This window comes from Staurois parvus, unplaced genomic scaffold, assembly GCF_062004578.1.
Source record: "Staurois parvus isolate SC_StPar_1 unplaced genomic scaffold, SC_StPar_1.0 ptg000904l, whole genome shotgun sequence".
Taxonomy (NCBI): domain Eukaryota; kingdom Metazoa; phylum Chordata; class Amphibia; order Anura; family Ranidae; genus Staurois; species Staurois parvus.
The window spans coordinates 150681-171520 of NW_028318700.1; the positions used below are offsets into that span (position 1 = coordinate 150681).

General features: G+C 51.6%; 1 protein-coding gene and 1 non-coding gene across 2 annotated transcripts; one reads left to right on the forward strand and one right to left on the reverse strand.

Annotated features, from left to right (window-relative positions):
* Positions 1 to 2534: 2534 nt before the first annotated feature.
* DDX5 (DEAD-box helicase 5) lies at positions 2535 to 17944 on the reverse strand. The gene is made up of 13 exons (XM_089656433.1): positions 17788 to 17944; positions 11879 to 12041; positions 10519 to 10615; positions 10309 to 10442; positions 9768 to 9833; positions 9401 to 9542; positions 9155 to 9315; positions 8759 to 8931; positions 8393 to 8503; positions 8194 to 8255; positions 6939 to 6998; positions 5696 to 5917; positions 2535 to 3223 (listed from the first exon to the last, which is right to left on the reverse strand). The coding sequence occupies exons 1-13, from the start codon at positions 17814 to 17816 to the stop codon at positions 2841 to 2843; spliced, it is 1803 nt and encodes a 600-aa protein (XP_089512559.1). The 5' UTR covers positions 17817 to 17944; the 3' UTR covers positions 2535 to 2840.
* A 570-nt stretch (positions 17945 to 18514) lies between these two features.
* On the forward strand, positions 18515 to 18889 carry LOC149442175 (small Cajal body-specific RNA 2). Its single transcript, XR_016307215.1, has one exon.
* The last annotated feature ends 1951 nt before the right edge of the window (positions 18890 to 20840 follow it).

Genomic DNA, 20840 nt, shown 5'->3' on the forward strand with positions numbered 1-20840 from the left:
GACTTTAGGGAACCGGAGTGTGGCCAATGGGAGTAGAAACTGTCCAGGCATCTTTGGTATTACACCCCCCGGTCACATCAAACCCTACAGTGAAGGCACATAATTTCAAAGTCTGATGCCAATTTCAGGTGCAATTTGCAAGATCGCACCAAAAGTAGTCCAAGTACTATAGAAATCAGTGCGGCTCCAACCAAGTCAGAACCACACCAATATGACCAAATTGCAGACAATAGGCCCCATCGTTTGTGTCCATGTTACTGAAGATCCATAGCTACAGAACCCTCATCCAACCATCCCTGGATTTCTACTCAGTGGCCTTCACCTATAGGTGCTGATCACAGAAATCCTCATGTTGCATGACTAGCCTCTGAGCATCTTCTGCTGGAATAAAGGGTTTTGATCCATTTCCTTTCATGTGTTTTTTTTGTCCATTTAGCTACCACTTCCTCATTGACAAACATCTTGGGACTCTGAGTGTTGGGAGATAATCAATGATGTAGGATGGGCTGTAGGCCTGAGGATCCTTTCTTGGTGAGATCACCGTGCCCGAAGAGGAGCTCACACTGCTCCGCATGGAGAAGTGTTGGGGTTCTCTACAATTCAGATGTGAGGACCTGGTGATTAAGGCCCCTTCCACAATTATTCTGTTCAGGTGCACCAGATTGGAAGATCCATGGAGGGCTATGGAAAGGCAGGTCTAAATAGACTTCTGATCACACTCACCTACCCAAAGATCTGCACAGGATAGAAAACATTTTTTGAACCGGTTCCATTTTGGCATACCTCACTTATTTAGCATAACCGAATGACTGTAGCAGTATGTGAAAGGATAATGTCTTCACACCCACCACTCCAGAGGATAGGTGGTTCAACTGAGTCCAGCTGAAAAACCTGACAGGAAGACCCCATCAGACCACTGGTGTAAAAAGGGCCCCAACCTCCTTTCTTGGTGATTTCAACCCATTTCTTGATAGTAAAATGTAGTTTTGTGACATGTGGGCAGTTCCTTTTGGAGATGGGAGGGTTACCATCTTCAGTAATGGCATCGCCAGAAATTCCCTTACTGAGATGTAGGCAGTCATTACCGTCTGTACCTGACCAAGCATTAAAGAGTAGTCAGGCCTGAACAAGATTCTGGGTCGGTGACTTGTCAAGCCAGGGAGACCTGCCTTTCCATAGCCCTCCATGGATCTTCCAATCTGGTGGACATGAACAGAATAGCTATATGGAAGGGGCCCTAATAACCAGGTTCTCCCAACTGCTCCATTCATCTACCTGAACTGGAGAGAACCCAAACACTTTTCCATGCTTATTAATGGTTTGCATCAAGTGGTGAACCCTCAGTATTTGCTCTCGTGAAGTCTTCTCTTCATTGTAGACTGAAGGATAGGCCCACCTCATGGAGTGTCCTTCACTTGTCTGAATGTTGTGAATGGGTTTTTCTTTACCACAGACCGCGTCCTGCGAGCAACCACCACTATCATCTTCCATGGATGTCCATGCCTCTGTTGCTGAGCTCAACAGTGCATGCTTTCCTCAGAATGTACCAAACTGTTCATTTAGCCACTCCTAATGTTGCTGCTATCATGGATGTTTGGTTTCTGAAGCTTTACAGTGGACTATTTCACTTACATGGACGTCTCCTTTGAATGCATGATGTAGGTTCCAAATATCGCACTTATCAACTGCAGACCTTTTGCCCACTTCATTAATAATGGAGTAGCCCACACCTGGCCATGAAAGCTTTTGATTCAACTGTCAAATTACTTTTGGCCCCTTAACAAAGGGTGGGTGTGGCTACTCTTCAGAGCTGTAATCCCTAAAACCTTCCCCCCAATATGGATGTACATACCCTCAAATTAAACCCGAGATTGTACACTTTCAGCCCATACCCACAACTATGAGTATGTTTTGATAAATACCTGAACACTAAAATGGTGCCTTTGTCCAAATCTATATGGACTTAACTATCTCTTAATGGAGATTGAGGGCTATGACCACCATGTATAATATATCAGTGGTTCATATAGGTGAACTCTGGAGACTTCAGGGTGAATAATTCTACATAGAAGGGGGCACACCAAGTCTGAAGGAAAAGATTCTCCAAACACAGAAAGGTTTCTTCACAGTAAGAGCTGTGAGAATGTGGAATAGACTCCCTCCAGAGTTGGGTGTGGCCAGCTCAGTGGATTGCTGTAGGAAAGACCTGGTTTCTCTTGGATACACAGAATTTAACATTTATAGGGAAAATTGATCCAAGGAATATCTGATTGCCTCTCGAGGGATCAGGAAGGAATTTTTTCCCTGCAGGAGCAAATTGGATTGTGCTTTGCTGGGTTTGGTCTTCCTCTGGATCAACTGTGGGTGTAGGATGACTCATGGCTGAGCTAGATGGACTTGTCTTTTATTAAGACAGACTAACTGGTTTGGCATTTAGCCTTGGTACCTTTATATGAGCTTTATGAATTCCTCATCCAATCCCCATCGCCACCTATAGGCCAACTCCCAATGAACACTCATTTACCAACTACAGATTGAGTTAAATGATCTTTATTGAAGGCCATGCGCTGCCCCCATTACAGTACTGGAAATCACTGTACAATAAACTTTGAAACACTGGCTGCATTTTCTAGTACAAAAAAAGAACTAAAAACATCTTCCGGAATGTCGAGAAAAACAGTCAAACTTAAATAGTGAAAAAAGTGCACTACAGTCGCTGCCATGCAGCGGACATTAACTCTCTCCTGTAGAGACTTCTTAAATAGCTATCCTGTTCCTTGAAAACACAATATAAAGAGCAAATATGGGAAAATAAAATAAAGACACTAGACTGTGCGTGTTTATTGTGTGTAGGCTGCCGGCATAGGATAACCTATCAGGGCAGGAGCTGTTGTGGTGGCAGTGGCGACTGGGTATGCTGTGTACGCCTGTTGCGCCATCCCGTTCTGCATGGCTGTGGCGTATTGCTGTCCGGCATTGTAGTTCTGGTAGGCGCCATTCTGCTGTGGGCCACCCCTGTAGCCTCCTTGGTTGGCTCCGACACCGTAGCCGTTGCTGTAGGCGTTACCGTTGCTGTACTGCTGACCCCCAAAGCCATTCTGGGGCTTGTTTCCAAAGTCTCTCTTAGCACCAAACCCTCTGTTTTCCCGGTCCCACCCTCCCCGCTTGCCTGAAGAGAACCTGTCACGGCGGTCGTTCATTCCTCCACGGCCTCTGAAGCGCCCTGTGTTTAAGGAGAGGTTTCAGTTATGTGACACGAACATTAAATGTTGTGAAAGGTGTGCTACATTGAAGATCTGCTAACCGTAGACTGACGGCTATGTACACAGAGCATGCAATGGTCCAGTATTGTGACTACCGAAGACTTCCTGCTATGTACACAAAGCATGCCAGCGACTAGTATTGTGGAACCATTAGACTTCCTTCTATGAACCCCCAGAGAGCATGCAATGGTTTTGTATTGTGAATCTAGAAACCTTCTTGCTATGAACACCATCAGAGCATGAAAGTCTTGTATTGTGAATATAGAAGACTACCTGCTATGTCAGAGCATGCAACAGTCCATTATTGTGAATCTAGAAGATTTCCTGCCCTGAACCCATCAGAGCATGAAAGTCTTGTATTGTGAAGAATAATTCCTGCCATGAACCCCCATCAGAGTATGCAACGGTCTTGTATTGTGAATACAGAATACTTCCTGCCCTGAACCTCCGTCACAGCATTTAACAGTCTTGTATCGTGAATACTTTGCATGAACCACTGTCATAGCATGTAATGGTCTCGTATTGTGAATACTTACTACCAAGAAGCAGTCAGAGCATGTAATGGTCTCATTGTGAATACTTTCTGCCATGAACCCCCCATCAGAGCATGCAATGGTCTCATATTGTGAATACTTTCTACCAAGAACCCGTCAGAGCATGCAATGGTCTTGTATTGTGAATACTTTCTGCCATGAACCCATCAGAGCATGTAATGGTCTTGTATTGTGAATACTTTCTACCAAGAACCCATCAGAGCATGCAATGGTCTTTTATTGTGAATACTTACTACCAAGAAGCAGTCATAGCATGTAATGGTCTCATTGTGAATACTTTCTGCCATGAACCCCCATCAGAGCATGGAATGGTCTTGTATTGTGAATCTAGACGACTTCCTGCCCTGAACCCCGTCACAGCATGCGATTGTATTGTGACTAATGTCGCAGCCTTGCCCTTCTGCCCTCTAGTGGCAAAGACTGGGCACTTCAATGGAGCCTATACTCCGGTATAAGAAGTGCAGCTTCTATAATACTCTGCAAGCGCCTTAAACAGACTTGTGCATAGAGCCTAACAGAACAACTGCTCTACATCAAATGGACACAATTACAGTGCTTTTAATGCTGAAAGTTAGATCTTCCATTTTGCATTACTTAACTGCCACTTATCAAGCTCAAATGGATATTTTTTAATAAAATGTGCTTTTCTAAGCAAAGCAGGCAAAGCAGGCAGATCATGGCTGTGAGTGGGGCTAGCGGAGTGCTGTACATAGCCTTCTGACAAGACCGCACCCGGCCTCCATACTCTCCAGACCCCTCAGCCCTGATAAATGGCTTCTGGGAGTTAAGCAATGATCAAAAGGCTTGGATTGGTGGACAAGTTGTGTGGTGGTGTCCCTAGGTTTAACATTAAAATGGGATCAAAAGGGTGCATCAGGGAGAATATGCTGGGAGAAACTAGATCAGAGGTGGTCAAACAGCAGCCCTCCAGCTGTTAATAAGCATGCCTCTGGAGGTATGATGGGACCCTGGTGCCCGTCAGCCTGGCAACGCCCCGATGGGACCCAGGTGCCCGTCAGCCTGGCAACGCCCCGATGGGACCCAGGTGCCCGTCAGCCTGGCAACGCCCCGATGGGACCCAGGTGCCCGTCAGCCTGGCAACGCCCCGATGGGACCCAGGTGCCAGTCAGCCTGGCAACGCCCCGATGAGACCCAGGTGCCAGTCAGCCTGGCAACGCCCCGATGAGACCCAGGTGCCAGTCAGCCTGGCAACACCCCCATGAAACCCAGGTGCCAGTCAGCCTGGCAACACCCCCATGAGACCCAGGTGCCCGTCAGCCTGGCAACACCCCCATGAGACCCAGGTGCCCGTCAGCCTGGCAACACCCCCATGAAACCCAGGTGCCCGTCAGCCTGGCAACACCCCCATGAAACCCAGGTGCCCGTCAGCCTGGCAACACCCCCATGAAACCCAGGTGCCAGTCAGCCTGGCAACACCCCCATGAAACCCAGGTGCCAGTCAGCCTGGCAACACCCCCATGAGACCCAGGTGCCCGTCAGCCTGGCAACACCCCCATGAGACCCAGGTGCCCGTCAGCCTGGCAACACCCCCATGAGACCCAGGTGCCCGTCAGCCTGGCAACACCCCCATGAGACCCAGGTGCCCGTCAGCCTGGCAACACCCCCATGAGACCCATAAGTCTTTTAATACTGCATGAGACAGTTTGAGAAGTACAGTGTACCCACCCTTGGGCTAGACATCCTCCAACCTGAATTACTACAATTTCTAGGGGACAATGGGAATTTCAACATGCGGGGTAATTCATGAGCAATTTCATTACAGAAAAGGCAGCACACCTGTAACTGGAGAGCTGGGATCCTCATCTCAAAGAGAAGACTCCATCACAAGGCACATATGATTCATCCGATACAACTTACCTCCTCTGTCCTCAATCATCTGGAGAAGTTTGGGGTTGATTGTCTGGTTGGCCTCCCTCAGCACAGAGATCAAGTCGTTGACCTGTTTGGCATTGTTGGGTGTGAAGAAGGTGTAGGCTGTGCCAGTGTTGGTGCTGCGGGCCGTGCGGCCGATACGGTGGATGTAATCCTCAGAGCAGTTTGGATAGTCGTAGTTGATGACAAATTTAACATCTTCCACATCTGTAAAGCGTTGTAGCGTGGCAAACAGGGAAGGCAGATAAGATTTGCACACCACCACAACCAGACCAGAAAGACAAGTTAGACAGCAAGCCCGGTCATGAGGCAAGGCCTGAAAGAAGAGGCGTTAGAAGCACCACAGCTAAACAGTTACACTAGTCTGCATCCAAACCAGCTTACCGGGACGCAGTCCCTACCGTCTCCCTACTCTATGACATCTTTAGCTTCTCCGCAGTAAGGCTCCAGCCTCCTCATGTGCACCAGTCAAGGACCGTCCTGAGAATTGCCCGCGGTCCTCACACACTCATTAGAAGCTCACACTGGCGAACCACTGCTTTTGTCTTGCCAAGACCCCCTTACAACCACCGTCTCCCCATCTCTAATCACGGGGAACTCACCGGTTGTCAGCAGGCTATTATATGAAACATGTCATCTAGGCAAGAGATTCCAAGAAGCCAACGTGTCCCCCTCGGGCTGGTCTCGACATGACGACTACGGTATAGGCGAGGGAGGATCGTGAAAGATATTGCAGAGGCGAGGAGAGTGCTGCTCCGCCTGCCCACTCTAGTCATGTGCCAGTACTCGCCCACCAATCATTCACTACAAAAGGCTTAAAGAAAAATGCCACTCTCCCGAGACAGGTCCTCACTGAAACCCTCATGTGCGTCAAGAGTAACAGTGATGTCCAGTGAGCGGCATGCAAAGCAACGGGAGCACAGGCCAAGGGCTGAATTATCACTTCTCCATTCAGAGGAGTCTAATCAGGTCTCTGCCTTTTGAAGACTACTGGCACACGAATCAGCTTTCCACCTCTCTAGCCGACTGGCAGACCAGCCGATTTCCACTAGTCCTCCGTCCCCCTCGAGTCCTCCAAATGTCATGCCTAGGCCAGGCCTCAAAGACCGCACCTTTGTGAAAAAAACTAAGAAAATTGCAGAGGTTAAAGAAAGCAACAAACTTTCTTTAAAGTTTAAAACAAACATTTCTGTGTAATACAGACGCCATACATGAGGTTCATACTGACCTAGACCGCGGGATGCCACGTCCGTGGCAATGAGGATTGGTGACTTGCCATGCTTGAACTCTGCAAAGGAAAAAGCAGCATTGTCAGTTTTCAACAGCAACATTCATTGAAAGAACCTACCACAGCTGTAACCTGCAGGCCATAGGCAGTGGTGGGCAATGTCACCCAAGTGTACAGCATGCCTAATCGTGTGGCCCTACACTGACCGTGTGAACTACTAGGAGCCAGGACCACGGGGAAGGACCAAGCGGCCCAGCATTAAACCTACTCTAAACGGATTATCTACTAAAAGTACAAACTTATCTCCCTTTGCTTTGTTGGATATACCATTAGATTCTGATGATTGTACACAAAGGGAAAGACAAGGAAAGGGAGGAGGAGGACGTGTTCTATAGAAGAGGGGAAATCTTGTCATGTCAATGAGGAAGGTAGGTGCACAGTATATTTCAGGTACTTTCCTGTCCTTCATGTTTATAGACAACAGGGAAATAAGCATGTAATCAAGATGTACAAAATGGTTGTATTTCACCTTCTACATCAAGGTAGATTCATTCCATCTCAGCCAGTTGGCCAATGGAACAGACAGGACACTGCTTTAGGCCAAGGAGCTGCTATTAGCATCTATTACATAATGTTGCTGAACCCACAACAGTAATATCAGTCTGTATGCAGTAAATGTTGATTGTTCTATTCACTGGAACCAAATGGGAAACCATCTGCATTATGTAAAAGCCGTTTGATCCCATCTTCTCTGATCCTCCCCCTTATATGCCCCTAATCCATCTGATAGATGTCACTTGGCACATGCTCAGTTTGGTGTATTCTTAGGTTTTTTTTCCTTGGGAGAGTTCATGTGATCAGCACACGGCCAATCAGCACTGAGGTTAGGGGTTATGCAGCCTCATAGGACATTCAGAGCAGATCGCAAACTCCTACAAGCTTTAACCAGTGCTCAGCTGGACACAACAGAAGTCACAAGATTGCTTTATACTACTGAGAAAAGGAATTCAGCAATTTATATCCTAAAATTGTATTTTCATGTTGTGTGTACAGTGGGAGACCAGATCGTGAATGCAGGGTACCTTAAAGATGGGCCGCCCAGCGCTCCTAAAGACTACGTTATGGTAGATAGATGTGTTTAGGAGGTGGGTATGAGAACAAGTCTGCTGTTTTGTAGTGTAGGATACAGTGTCCTTGGAAAGGAGAGTTTGTTCTACCACCAATAAGTGAAATCCACCTGTGACTGAACACTTACCATTTAATACCCAGTCTCTCTCCTGCTGGCTTTTGTCACCATGTATCCCCATTGCGGGCCACCTGCAATAAGACCATGACTGATCAGCACATATCCACCAGAATGATGTAACAAGTCAAATGTCATTACAAAGTGCACAGTTAAATGAATCTCATCACCAGCTAATATATCACAATGTCCATCCATGAGCTGCACGTACCCATCTCTACGTAATCTCCTTGTGAGGTCATCACAACGCCTTTTTGTCTCCACAAAGACAATGGTCTTGTTTTCCTTCTCGCTCATGATCTCCTCCATCAGACGGACGAGCCTGCAGATAAACACAACTACAACTTAGACCAGGTGATGTGTAGCACCTTCAGATTGTTCAGTCGCCCCTCTGCAGCAGGATCGGGGGAGAAGAAGTTGGGAGGGGGAGAAGAAGTTGGGAGGGGGAGAAGAAGTTGGGAGGGGGAGAAGAAGTTGGGAGGGGGAGAAGAAGTTGGGAGGGGGAGAAGAAGTTGGGAGGGGGAGAAGAAGTTGGGAGGGGGAGAAGAAGTTGGGGGGGAGAGAAAGCAGTACATACTTGTCATCCTTCTCTCCATCGTTGCAGACATCGACTATCTGAAGAATGTTGTGGTTGGCGCTCAGTTCCAGGGCACCGATGTTAATGTGTACATAGTCCTTTAGGAAGTCCTCAGCAAGCTGTCTGACTTCTCTGGGCCAAGTGGCACTCCACATCAGGGTCTGTCTGTCAGGCTGGAGGACAAAGTAATGATTGAAATAAAACATGTGCCGCCACAAGATACAAAGCTGCAGCAAAAACTATCCATGCCTTCACATCACAGAACGAAATACCAAAGAACGTTCACACAGCTTTCTGGTGTCTCATCTGACAGCAGAACATTCTTTGGCATTTAAATCACAGAAAGATTAAAGCCAACAATGACTGGAAAGAAAAAAAAAAAGGTCCAACACTCACTCTGATCTGCTCCACAATCTTCCTGATCTGAGGCTCAAAGCCCATATCAAGCATTCTGTCGGCTTCATCAAGTACCAAGTATGTGCACCGGTCCAGGTTGGTCTTTCCAGCTTCCAGGAAGTCAATAAGTCGTCCGGGTGTCGCAATGCAAATTTCAACACCTGTTAGAGGACAATCATCATCAAACCACCGTACAAGGAAAGAGGAAGTCAGCGCGATGCAGAGACCAAAAAATGCCCAGCTCACCTCTTTCTAGGTCACGAAGTTGTGGTCCTTTGGGCGCTCCTCCATAAATACAGGTGGATCTTAAGCGGCAAGCCCTGCCATACTCCGCTGCAACTTGCTGCACTTGTTGTGCCAGTTCTCGGGTCGGTGCCAGCACCAGGAGCTACAGAGAATAAAAACAAGTCAGAGTTTGAAAATTGTCATTTCAAAGACGTTATCTGAGCTTTCCACCGACTAGTTCATCATTCATACAAAGTCAATTTGGGTGTCACTGATCTAGGAGCACCGTGTCTGGTGAGGAGCATTTGTGCAATCCACGCTACTTTGCAGTCTATGGCCAATCCTATAGCAGGAGACAAATGCAGACTAAAGTAGAGGCAATACTTACAATTGGCCCATCTCCTCTCTGCAGGAATGGTTGGTGGTTGATGTGGACAATTCCAGGAAGAAGGTACTGAAAAAGAAGGCGGACTTATAACACCAGAGCCAACCCATGTGCGTCCCCCCCCCACAGCCAACACACGACCCCCCCCCACAGCCAACACACGACCCCCCCCCCACAGCCAACACACGACCCCCCCACCACATGACCCCCCCCCCCCCCCACAGCCAACACACGACCCCCCCCCCCCCCAGCCAACACACGACCCCCCACAGCCAACACACGACCCCCCCCCCCCCACAGCCAACACACGACCCCCTCCCCCCCACCCCACACGTCCCCCCCACCCCATTTCTTATTGGTTTACACTTTATTTCCTCATATATATCAGCTGAAAGCCCTCAGATCTCCCTTGCCCGTAGTACTCTCATTCAGCACACATTCACACATCAGGCATAGAATGACCCTCAATACTATATAGCAAGCACGCTGAGCCCACCAGGACTGGTTCTCCCCAAGCTGCACAATGATCAGGCAGTAGACTTACAGAAAGTGTTTTTCCAGATCCTGTCATGGCGACGCCAACCATGTCCAGTCCGCTCAGAGCAACCGGCCAGCCCTGGCTCTGGATAGGTGTGGGCTCGGTAAAATTCTGGTGCCGGATCACTCCCATGAGGTTGTCTGGAGAGGATGAAGAGAAGTTAGAGGAGGCTACAGACCAGAAGAGAAGATACAGGATGGTGGAGGATATCCTTACCAGGGAAGCTGGCTTCATGGAACTGAAACACAGGCTTGGGGCAGTTGTAGCCTCTGACGGTGATCTCTTTGCTCCTTCTGTACTGATCTATATCTTGCTGCAGGAGAAGGAATGTATTAGAAGCCACAAAATATCAGCCAACAAATCAACCAGAACCTCAACTCCAAACCAACACATCGCTGCATGTCACCAACTACAGATTAGGTCAGTGGCACCACCACCCCTGCAGAGGGTCCTCTGGTCACTGTACACCCCCCCCCCCCCCCCATCTCCGCAGAGGGTCCTCTGGTCATTGTACACCCCCCATCTCCGCAGAGGGTCCTCTGGTCATTGTACACCCCCCATCTCCGCAGAGGGTCCTCTGGTCACTGTACACCCCCCATCTCCGCAGAGGGTCCTCTGGTCACTGTACACCCCCCATCTCGGCAGAGGGTCCTCTGGTCACTGTACACCCCCCATCTCGGCAGAGGGTCCTCTGGTCACTGTACACCCCCCATCTCGGCAGAGGGTCCTCTGGTCATTGTACACCCCCCATCTCGGCAGAGGGTCCTCTGGTCCCTGTACACCCCCCCATCTCCGCAGAGGGTCCTCTGGTCCCTGTACACCCCCCCATCTCCGCAGAGGGTCCTCTGGTCATTGTACACCCCCCATCTCCGCAGAGGGTCCTCTGGTCCCTGTACACCCCCCATCTCTGCAGAGGGTCCTCTGGTCATTGTACACCCCCCCATCTCCGCAGAGGGTCCTCTGGTCATTGTACACCCCCCCATCTCCGCAGAGGGTCCTCTGGTCACTGTACACCCCCCCATCTCCGCAGAGGGTCCTCTGGTCCCTGTACACCCCCCCATCTCCGCAGAGGGTCCTCTGGTCCCTGTACACCCCCCCATCTCCGCAGAGGGTCCTCTGGTCCCTGTACACCCCCCCATCTCCGCAGAGGGTCCTCTGGTCCCTGTACACCCCCCCATCTCCGCAGAGGGTCCTCTGGTCCCTGTACACCCCCCCATCTCCGCAGAGGGTCCTCTGGTCCCTGTACACCCCCCCCCCCCCCATCTCTGCAGAGGGTCCTCTGGTTACTGCATGCACCCCCCAACTGTGCAGAGAGTCCTCTAGTCACCAAGCACACCCACATCTTGCTGAGCGCTCTTCAATCATTGTAGACATCCCCATCTCCAAAGGGTCCTTTAATCACTGTACCCCCCCCCCATCTACGTGGGACATTGTAGGGCGATACCTCAAGGTAGATCCTGTTGGCTAGGTGCAGTCCGTGATGACAGAAGGCCATTTCTTGAATTTATAAACTCCCTTCCAGAGCAGAAATGTAATAGAGCTCCCCTATGAGCAGCAATCCAGCCCTCAGACTTACCGGTGTACGCCGGGCTACGTCAGGGTGCTCCTGATAGAAGTTCTTCTCAAATTTCGGTAACATATCCAAGTTCCATTTCTTCTTGACAAGCCGCTCACCTGGGTTTCCATACTTGCCAGATGAACCATTTCTGTTTCCTCCAAATCTGGGTGCTCCTCCAAATCTAAGAGACAATCATGTCAGATTTCATTCAGGGAAGAAACCCAGAGTGCAATGAAAGGACAACAATGACCCCATTCACTAGCCGGGGTCGAGGAATTCGGGATACGACCCCAGTCAGGCTACAGACCTTGTGTATCAGCACTGTACTGCTCAGCTCCTGCAGGAACATTGTCAGGAGACGTGGATGTGGGAAAGGTTTGGATTGCTGTGTGAACTCCAGTTATTGCTGAGCCAACACTCAGTGGGTTTGAATGTTAAGGGGCGATCGTTACCAGAATCAATGAATGGGACCGATCCCTCCAATGTCACATTACAACTGACAGGAAGGATCTGGGTCAGGGGTGTCAAACTGGCGGCTGTTGAGAAACTACAAGTACAATCTTGCAATGCCTCATGGGACTTGTAGTTTGGCAAAAGCTGGAGGGCCTCCGGTTTGTGTGTCAGGGACCCTGGACCAGTCCTGGGGATGAAGTTGTCAGACATGGGCTTGATTTACGAACACTAGTTTCTATGCAGAGCTGCACCAGGGTCTGTGCTCCAATCAGCTGCCAGGTAAGTAATTTAACAAGCTGCAGCGAGAAGCTGATTGGATACCATGTAGAGCGGCACCAGATCCTGAGTGCTCCAGTCTTAGTAAATATGACACTAAAAGACATCAAGTGTGAATATCGCCGTCTACAAGAGTCACCGCTTCATACCCCACCGTGCCGCTGGCCCCCCCCACTGCTGGCCCCGGAGACCCCGCCGCGCCGTACAGTCTACAACATGCACCGCTTCATACCCCACCGCACCGCCGCCCCCCCACTGCTGGCCCCGGAGACCCCGCCGCGCCGTACAGTCTGCAACATGCACCGCTTCATACCCCACCGCACCGCCGGCCCCGGAGACCCCACCGCGCCGTACAGACTACAACAGTCACCGCTTCATACCCCACCGCACCGCCGGCCCCGGAGACCCACCGCGCCGTACAGACTACAACATGCACCGCTTCATACCCCACCGTGCAGACTACAACATGCACCGCTTCATACCCCACCGTGCCGCTGGCCCCCCCACTGCGCCGTACAGACTACAACATGCACCGCTTCATATCCCAATCCTCCAGTATGGAAACTGCTTCCGTGATATGTTGGGCTACCATACAACAGCTGATAACCTGCTGGCCCCAGAGAAGCTGCTACTGACCACACCGGACTACACAATGGCCGAGTATTTCAAGTATATTAAAGAGGAGTTTCTTATTTGTCTGGAAAAAATCCTGAAACTCAGCGCAGGAGAGACCACAGCACACTCACCATCTTCCCGTTCATCTTTTCTTTATAGAAGATCAATCCTCCTGCATGTGATGACTCTTCATACAACTACTGCTACACATCCCTTACAGGCAGGACCCCCCCCCCCCCCCCCCCCCCATAGGGGATACGGATAAACTTCAGCACAGAAGCTGACAGGTAAAACCCAAACAGACGTTACACCCGGCAGCTGCTCAACCCCCCCCCCCCCCCCGGGTGACGGAGTTGCGGCACAGACCGCTGTAGCTCAGATCCGGGACATGCAGATGTGATGATGCAACATGTAGTGACGTCATGGAGGAAGGATCAGACGGCTCCTCAGACACAGCCCTTTCCAGGAAAGACGCCTCCACACCGAGCAAACAAAGACTTCCCAGAACATTGTGTACCCAGACTACCTGGAACACCGTCATGGAGGGGCCACAGGGGCCACACACTCCCATCCATTACATCTTACATGACAAGCAGGACTGACTGTATATGGAATAGTCCATTGTGTGTGTATACAGTCCGTCCCCTGTATATGGAATAGTCCATTGTGTGTGTATACAGTCCGTCCCCTGTATATGGAATAGTCCATTGTGTGTATACAGGCAGAAGACAGAGCTGGACTGTATACACACACAATGGACTATTCCATATAGAGGGGACGGACTGTATACACACAATGGACTATTCCATATACAGGGGACGGACTGTATACACACAATGGACTATTCCATATACAGGGGACGGACTGTATATACACACAATGGACTATTCCATATACAGGGGACGGACTGTATACACACAATGGACTATTCCATATACAGGGGACGGACTGTATACACACAATGGACTATTCCATATACAGGGGACACTATACACACAATGGACTATTCCATATAGAGGGGACACTGTATACACACACAATGGACTATTCCATATAGAGGGGACGGACTGTATACACACACAATGGACTATTCCATATACAGGGGACGGACTGTATACACACAATGGACTATTCCATATACAGGGGACACTATACACACAATGGACTATTCCATATACAGGGGACATTATATACACAATGGACTATTCCATATAGAGGGGATGGACTGTATACACACACAATGGACTATTCCATATAGAGGGGACAGACTGTATACACACACAATGGACTATTCCATATAGAGGGGACGGACTGTATACACACACAATGGACTATTCCATATAGAGGGGACGGACTGTATACACACACAATGGACTATTCCATATACAGGGGACAGACTGTATACACACAATGGACTATTCCATATACAGGGGACGGACTGTATACACACACAATGGACTATTCCATATACAGGGGACGGACTGTATACACACACAATGGACTATTCCATATACAGGGGACGGACTGTATACACACACAATGGACTATTCCATATACAGGGGACGGACTGTATACACACACAATGGACTATTCCATATACAGGGGACGCCGTGTATATCCTCCATTGCAGGTCACACAGTATACAGACAGCCCACGGCTCCCCATGTTGTCCCTCCATCTCCTCCTACAGACGGGGACACTGACTCACAGGATGCTCCTCCCGTCACGTATGATGGAGGGAACATTCCCAGCAGCTGCAGGCAGTGAGTCATACATGAGCTGAGGGATCACCATGACACCTAACATTACAGATGAACACCTGTATACTGCACGGAACAGAAGGATCACCATATACCAGTGACTGAGGATACAGATGACACCGAAACACAAATCGGCCCAACAGACCTATCAGCATTGTGCAGATGGGAGATGGAGCCGATACGGGGACTGTACTGCAGATGTGGGGGAGGGGGGCCGTGTATACAGAGCCCGGATGTCACTATAGGTCAGTGCCGGCTTGGTTTCCTTCACAATTACCTGTCACCCTCCCCCCCCCCCAGCTAGAGAGTTCCTTTCCCCAGATATGAGGAAGTTTCCTTTAATTCCAGGGAAAGTGACAGCCGATTCTGGGAGCGATAGAGAAGGAAAGTCAGCAACTGCATGTCAGCCCCGACCGTGAGCCAGTGAGGGAGCCCCCCTGTATACCCCCCATATACCACCCCCCCTCTATACACCCATCACTCATATGCCATCATATAGGGGACTATCAGTCCTATTTTTTTACTTTAAAAAAAATATGTATAAATCATTTTTTTTACGAATATACATGAAAATGGAAGGACAATTTGTGGAGCCCCCCCCCCCCATATGCAGACATGTTGGTTCTCGGCCACATGCATTGTGAATTTTCAGTATTGGTTTTTGCGCACCACCAATACAGATACCACCGCGGGAGATCATACCATCACTGACAGGGGAATCCTGGACTGAGGAGTCTGAAATCCAACAGACACCCAGCACAGGAGATCACACAGGAATGATGGACCTGTCCAGGCTGTATGGAGGGAAGGGGTCCAGTACATGACCCAGAACTCAGCACTATATCAGCCAACATCCCAGGGGATTGTCCCATGAAACTGGTACAAGATACATCCTGATCACCCGGGAGACAATACACAGCTCTGTGCCAGAGGAGACATCAGGGGGGACACAACACCCCGGGAGGAATCACATGACACATCCCGTCCAACAGGAACACGGCTCTGTACCAGAGGAGACATCAGGGGGGACACAACACAGAACACCCCGGGAGGAATCACATGACACATCCCGTCCAACAGGAACACGGCTCTGTACCAGAGGAGACATCAGGGAGGACACTGATACCAACACAGAACACACCAGGAGGAATCCATCCATAGGTCACATGACCCCAGGACGGCTCTGTATTGGAGGACACCTGAGGACTGATACACCCCCATAACACCCCACACCAGGAGGAATGGACACTGGTCACATGACATCCTGTCCACAAAGCACAGCTGTTGGTTGGTCCCCCCCCATCACATGACCTGATCCCAGGAGTACACAGCTGGGTATTGGAGGAATCCTAGATCACTGACATCCCCACACATCACATGACTTATCCCGGGACCACCATTCCATACCTGGAGGACCACCCACTGACACCTCCACCCCACCCCTCACCTGGAGGAAGTAGACCCGTCACATGACCTGATCCCAGGAACACTCTCCGGGGGAAACATACTAAAGTAGCAAGTCCAGGTCACATGTACATGGCAGCCAATCAGCTTCTACCGTCATCTTGTAGACAAGGTGATTGGTTACCATGTAGCGCTCCTCCCCCATGAATCCACATCACACCCACCTCCAGGTTACCCCTGACAACGGTCTGCTGCACTGATCTCTACACAGGACCAGGAGATGGTCTCGGCTACAGAGCACATTACCTCAGGAAACAGGTGCAAGATGCCCCCCCCCCCCAACATCAATACATCGGCTGCTTCTGTAATGAGGAGCTAAATATTGGATTATCCCCTGACACTGGTGTAAGCTCTCCATCCATAGCCTACCAGGAGCCCAACCTGGTCCTGCACTGCAGATCGCCTCCTGACACCGGTGCAAGACCCCCCCCCCATAGGATCTCTACCCTACATTGTAGATTATCCCCCGACACCGGTGTAAGTTGTCCCATACAGTGATATCTACATTCCCACCTCCATGGTGACTATTCTACGTACAGAGCAGATCGCCTCCTGACTCCGGTGTAAGTTGTCCCATACAGTGATAGCCCCATCCCCCATCCTGAACACATTGTACACAGTATATCGCCCCCTGACACAGGTGTAAGTTGTCCCATACAGTGATGCCCCCCCCCCATCCTGAACACATTGTATACACAGTATATCGCCCCCTGACACAGGTGTAAGTCCCCCCCCCCTATTGAAGAGACCCCAAACAAAGGAAGCCATGCCGCCTGCCAGGACAATTGGGGGTCCACCATAACCGGAAGTATGCGGGGTGAGGGGGCGGGCCCCTCCGTTACCATAGTAACCGGCAGGACAATGGAGGTCCGGGGAGATCAGACTACACAGCGCCCCCAATCCAGACACCGGGAGAAGGGGGACCATCACACCGGGAAATGTCCGGTCAGGAAGATTCGTTACCGGATAATAGAACAAAAACATCGTTCGGTATTATACCGAATGTATAACGTATAAAAAGAAGGAGGGCGCGGAATATAGTGGGCGGAGTCCAGCCGGGGCCCTTAGGAGCCCCACAGAGAAGAGCGGAGCGATCGGGGCCCCCACCCCGAGAAGGAGACGAACCGGCCGCCATCTTGTGAGAAGACAAAGAGCCGCCATCTTGTGAGCGCGCCGCATGGTGAAGAACCTTCTCCCCCCGCCGGGTGTACACCCGATTACACCCCAAAGAAGGTCCCGGCGGGCCGGACACACCCGCCTCACCCCCCGACAAACACGACGTTAAATTAAAAAAAAATAAATAAAAAGTACAAATAATATAAATGTAAAAGGCAGAAGCGCGGCGGGCCGGAGACTCACCCGCGGGCTCGGTCGTTGAATCCGGGCATGTTTGCGTGTCGTCGTAGGTTCAGCTTTCAGAGCGGACGGAGGAGATGTGAGCGGCTCGCCGGCCGGTTAAATAGAGAGAACTGAGCCGGCGCACCTCCGCCTGATGAGGGCGCAGCGCCTGACGTCACTGGATCCCTCCGCCCGCCGGATCTACATTGCCGCCATCTTTACTGAGGGCTCCGCCCTCCGCTCCCCCGACGACAAAATGCAAAACACCCGCCCGGTGTCTTTTTCTGATGGGTAACACGGGGCTGGAGGAAACACGGGACTATTCTGAGGAGAGCGGGGGTTTAGGAACGGGCTGCGCTGGGGGGAGCTGACCACAACAAACATGGCGGAGGGAGAGGCGGCGATCACGTGGAGAGGCGGGGTAATGCATGCCGGTGACATTTTAGTGGGCGTGGACGGTGACGTCACCGTATCCCTCCGCGCCTTGGCGCCGATAGCTGCCATCTTGACTGAGGGCACCGCGTGTTTGTGCATTTCCCGCCATCAAAACGTGCGAATTCCAGTCTTGGGTGTTCTCTGAGGGACAATGTAGAGATGAGGGAAAGACGCGAATGCTTTTGAGGAGATGTAAGGTGTTTGGAAGGGGATGCGTGGGGAGAGGTGCCAAGAACAAACATGGCGGAGTGGCGGTCACGTGGAGAGGCGTGGTAATAAAATGCCGGGAGTATATAAGGGGAGTGTTTGCGGCGTTTAGAGTTTGGCGAGCCGTGAGTGAATGAGGAGTGTGTGGAGGGGAGGCCCGGCCCGGGGCTGTCAGGAGAGCGGCTGGTTTTTATTGTAATTTTATGTTTTAAAAGGTTTTCTCCTCACAGCCTCGGGCCTGGCCTCCTCGGTGGTGTCTGGCTGTGTATGGATGGCTCATCCAATCTTACACATTGATCTTATTTGATCCCCCTGCTATGGCTGCCGGTGGTGGGGAGATGATAGGAGCCCTCCGATGAGTCCTCTCCTCAGGACGGTGTGTGTGGAGATGGCAGACAGGCGGTCACTGTGGAAATGATGATTTGATCAGATATACTAGGCCGGGATCCGGTCTGTGAGTATAGAGGCGATTCTGATCCCAGGGACCGCCATGTTCCCCGCCATTTCTGAGACCTGCTGAGGAGAATTGAGGGCCTCCACCTTTGGTTCTGTCTGAGGCCTAATCTTCAGTTTGGATTCTATGGTCCTTGTGGGCAATGAAGGCCTATTGCTGCCCAGGTGGGCCAATGGACATCCCCAGTACCTGCCATGTGTAATGGGGGTTTGCATCACTAGGTCTGTGAGCCCCCCACCCTGGGTTATTGTTGTTCAAGTGGTCTATGGGGAGTCTTTATTACCATCAAGTTGGCTTACAAGCTCTACTGTCTGGTGGTCTGTGAGTGCCCCCCCCCCCAACTGTCCAGGTGGTCTGTGAGTGCCCCCCCCCAACTGTCCAGGTGGTCTGTGAGTGCCCCCCCCCAACTGTCCAGGTGGTCTGTGAGTGCCCCCCCCCCCAACTGTCCAGGTGGTCTGTGAGTGCCCCCCCCCAACTGTCCAGGTGGTCTGTGAGTGCCCCCCCCCCAACTGTCCAGGTGGTCTGTGAGCAACTGCCCCCTGTGACTGTCCTGATAGTCTGAGTCCCCCCTTATTTGGGTTAGCCTTCAAGTGGTTTATGGGGAGTCTTTAATACCATCCAATCTGCCTATAAGCTGTACTGTCCAGGTGGTCTGTGAGCCCCCCCCCCCCATTGACTGTCCAGGTTGTCTGTGAGCCCCCCCCCCCATTGACTGTCCAGGTTGTCTGTGAGCCCCCCCCCCATTGACTGTCCAGGTTGTCTGTGAGCCCCCCCCCCCATTGACTGTCCAGGTTGTCTGTGAGCCCCCCCCCCATTGACTGTCCAGGTTGTCTGTGAGTGCCCCCCCCCCCCCATTGACTGTCCAGGTGGTCTGTGAGTGCCCCCCCCCCCCGATTGCCTGTCCAGGTGGTCTGTGAGTGCCCCCCCCGATTGCCTGTCCAGGTGGTCTGTGAGTGCCCCCCCCCCCTGATTGCCTGTCCAGGTGGTCTGTGAGTGCCCCCCCCCCCCCGATTGCCTGTCCAGGTGGTCTGTGAGTGCCCCCCCCCCGATTGCCTGTCCAGGTGGTCTGTGAGTGCCCCCCCCCGATTGCCTGTCCAGGTGGTCTGTGAGTGCCCCCCCCCCGATTGCCTGTCCAGGTGGTCTGTGAGTGCCCCCCCCCCCCCGATTGCCTGTCCAGGTGGTCTGTGAGTGACCCCCCCCCCCCCCCGATTGCCTGTCCAGGTGGTCTGTGAGTGACCCCCCCCCCGATTGCCTGTCCAGGTGGTCTGTGAGTGCCCCCCCCCCCCGATTGCCTGTCCAGGTGGTCTGTGAGTGCCCCCCCCCCCCGATTGCCTGTCCAGGTGGTCTGTGAGTGCCCCCCCCCCCCGATTGCCTGTCCAGGTGGTCTGTGAGTGCCCCCCCCCCCCGATTGCCTGTCCAGGTGGTCTGTGAGTGCCCCCCCCCCCCGATTGCCTGTCCAGGTGGTCTGTGAGTGCCCCCCCCATTGCCTGTCCAGGTGGTCTGTGAGCCCCCCCCCCATTGCCTGTCCAGGTGGTCTGTGAGTGACCCCCCCCCCCCCGATTGCCTGTCCAGGTGGTCTGTGAGTGACCCCCCCCCCATTGACTGTCCAGGTTGTCTGTGAGCCCCCCCCCATTGACTGTCCAGGTTGTCTGTGAGCCCCCCCCCCATTGACTGTCCAGGTTGTCTGTGAGCCCCCCCCCCATTGACTGTCCAGGTTGTCTGTGAGCCCCCCCCCATTGACTGTCCAGGTTGTCTGTGAGCCCCCCCCCATTGACTGTCCAGGTTGTCTGTGAGCCCCCCCCCATTGACTGTCCAGGTTGTCTGTGAGCCCCCCCCCATTGACTGTCCAGGTTGTCTGTGAGCCCCCCCCATTGACTGTCCAGGTTGTCTGTGAGCCCCTCTCCATTGACTGTCCAGGTTGTCTGTGAGCCCCCCCCCATTGACTGTCCAGGTTGTCTGTGAGCCCCCCATTGACTGT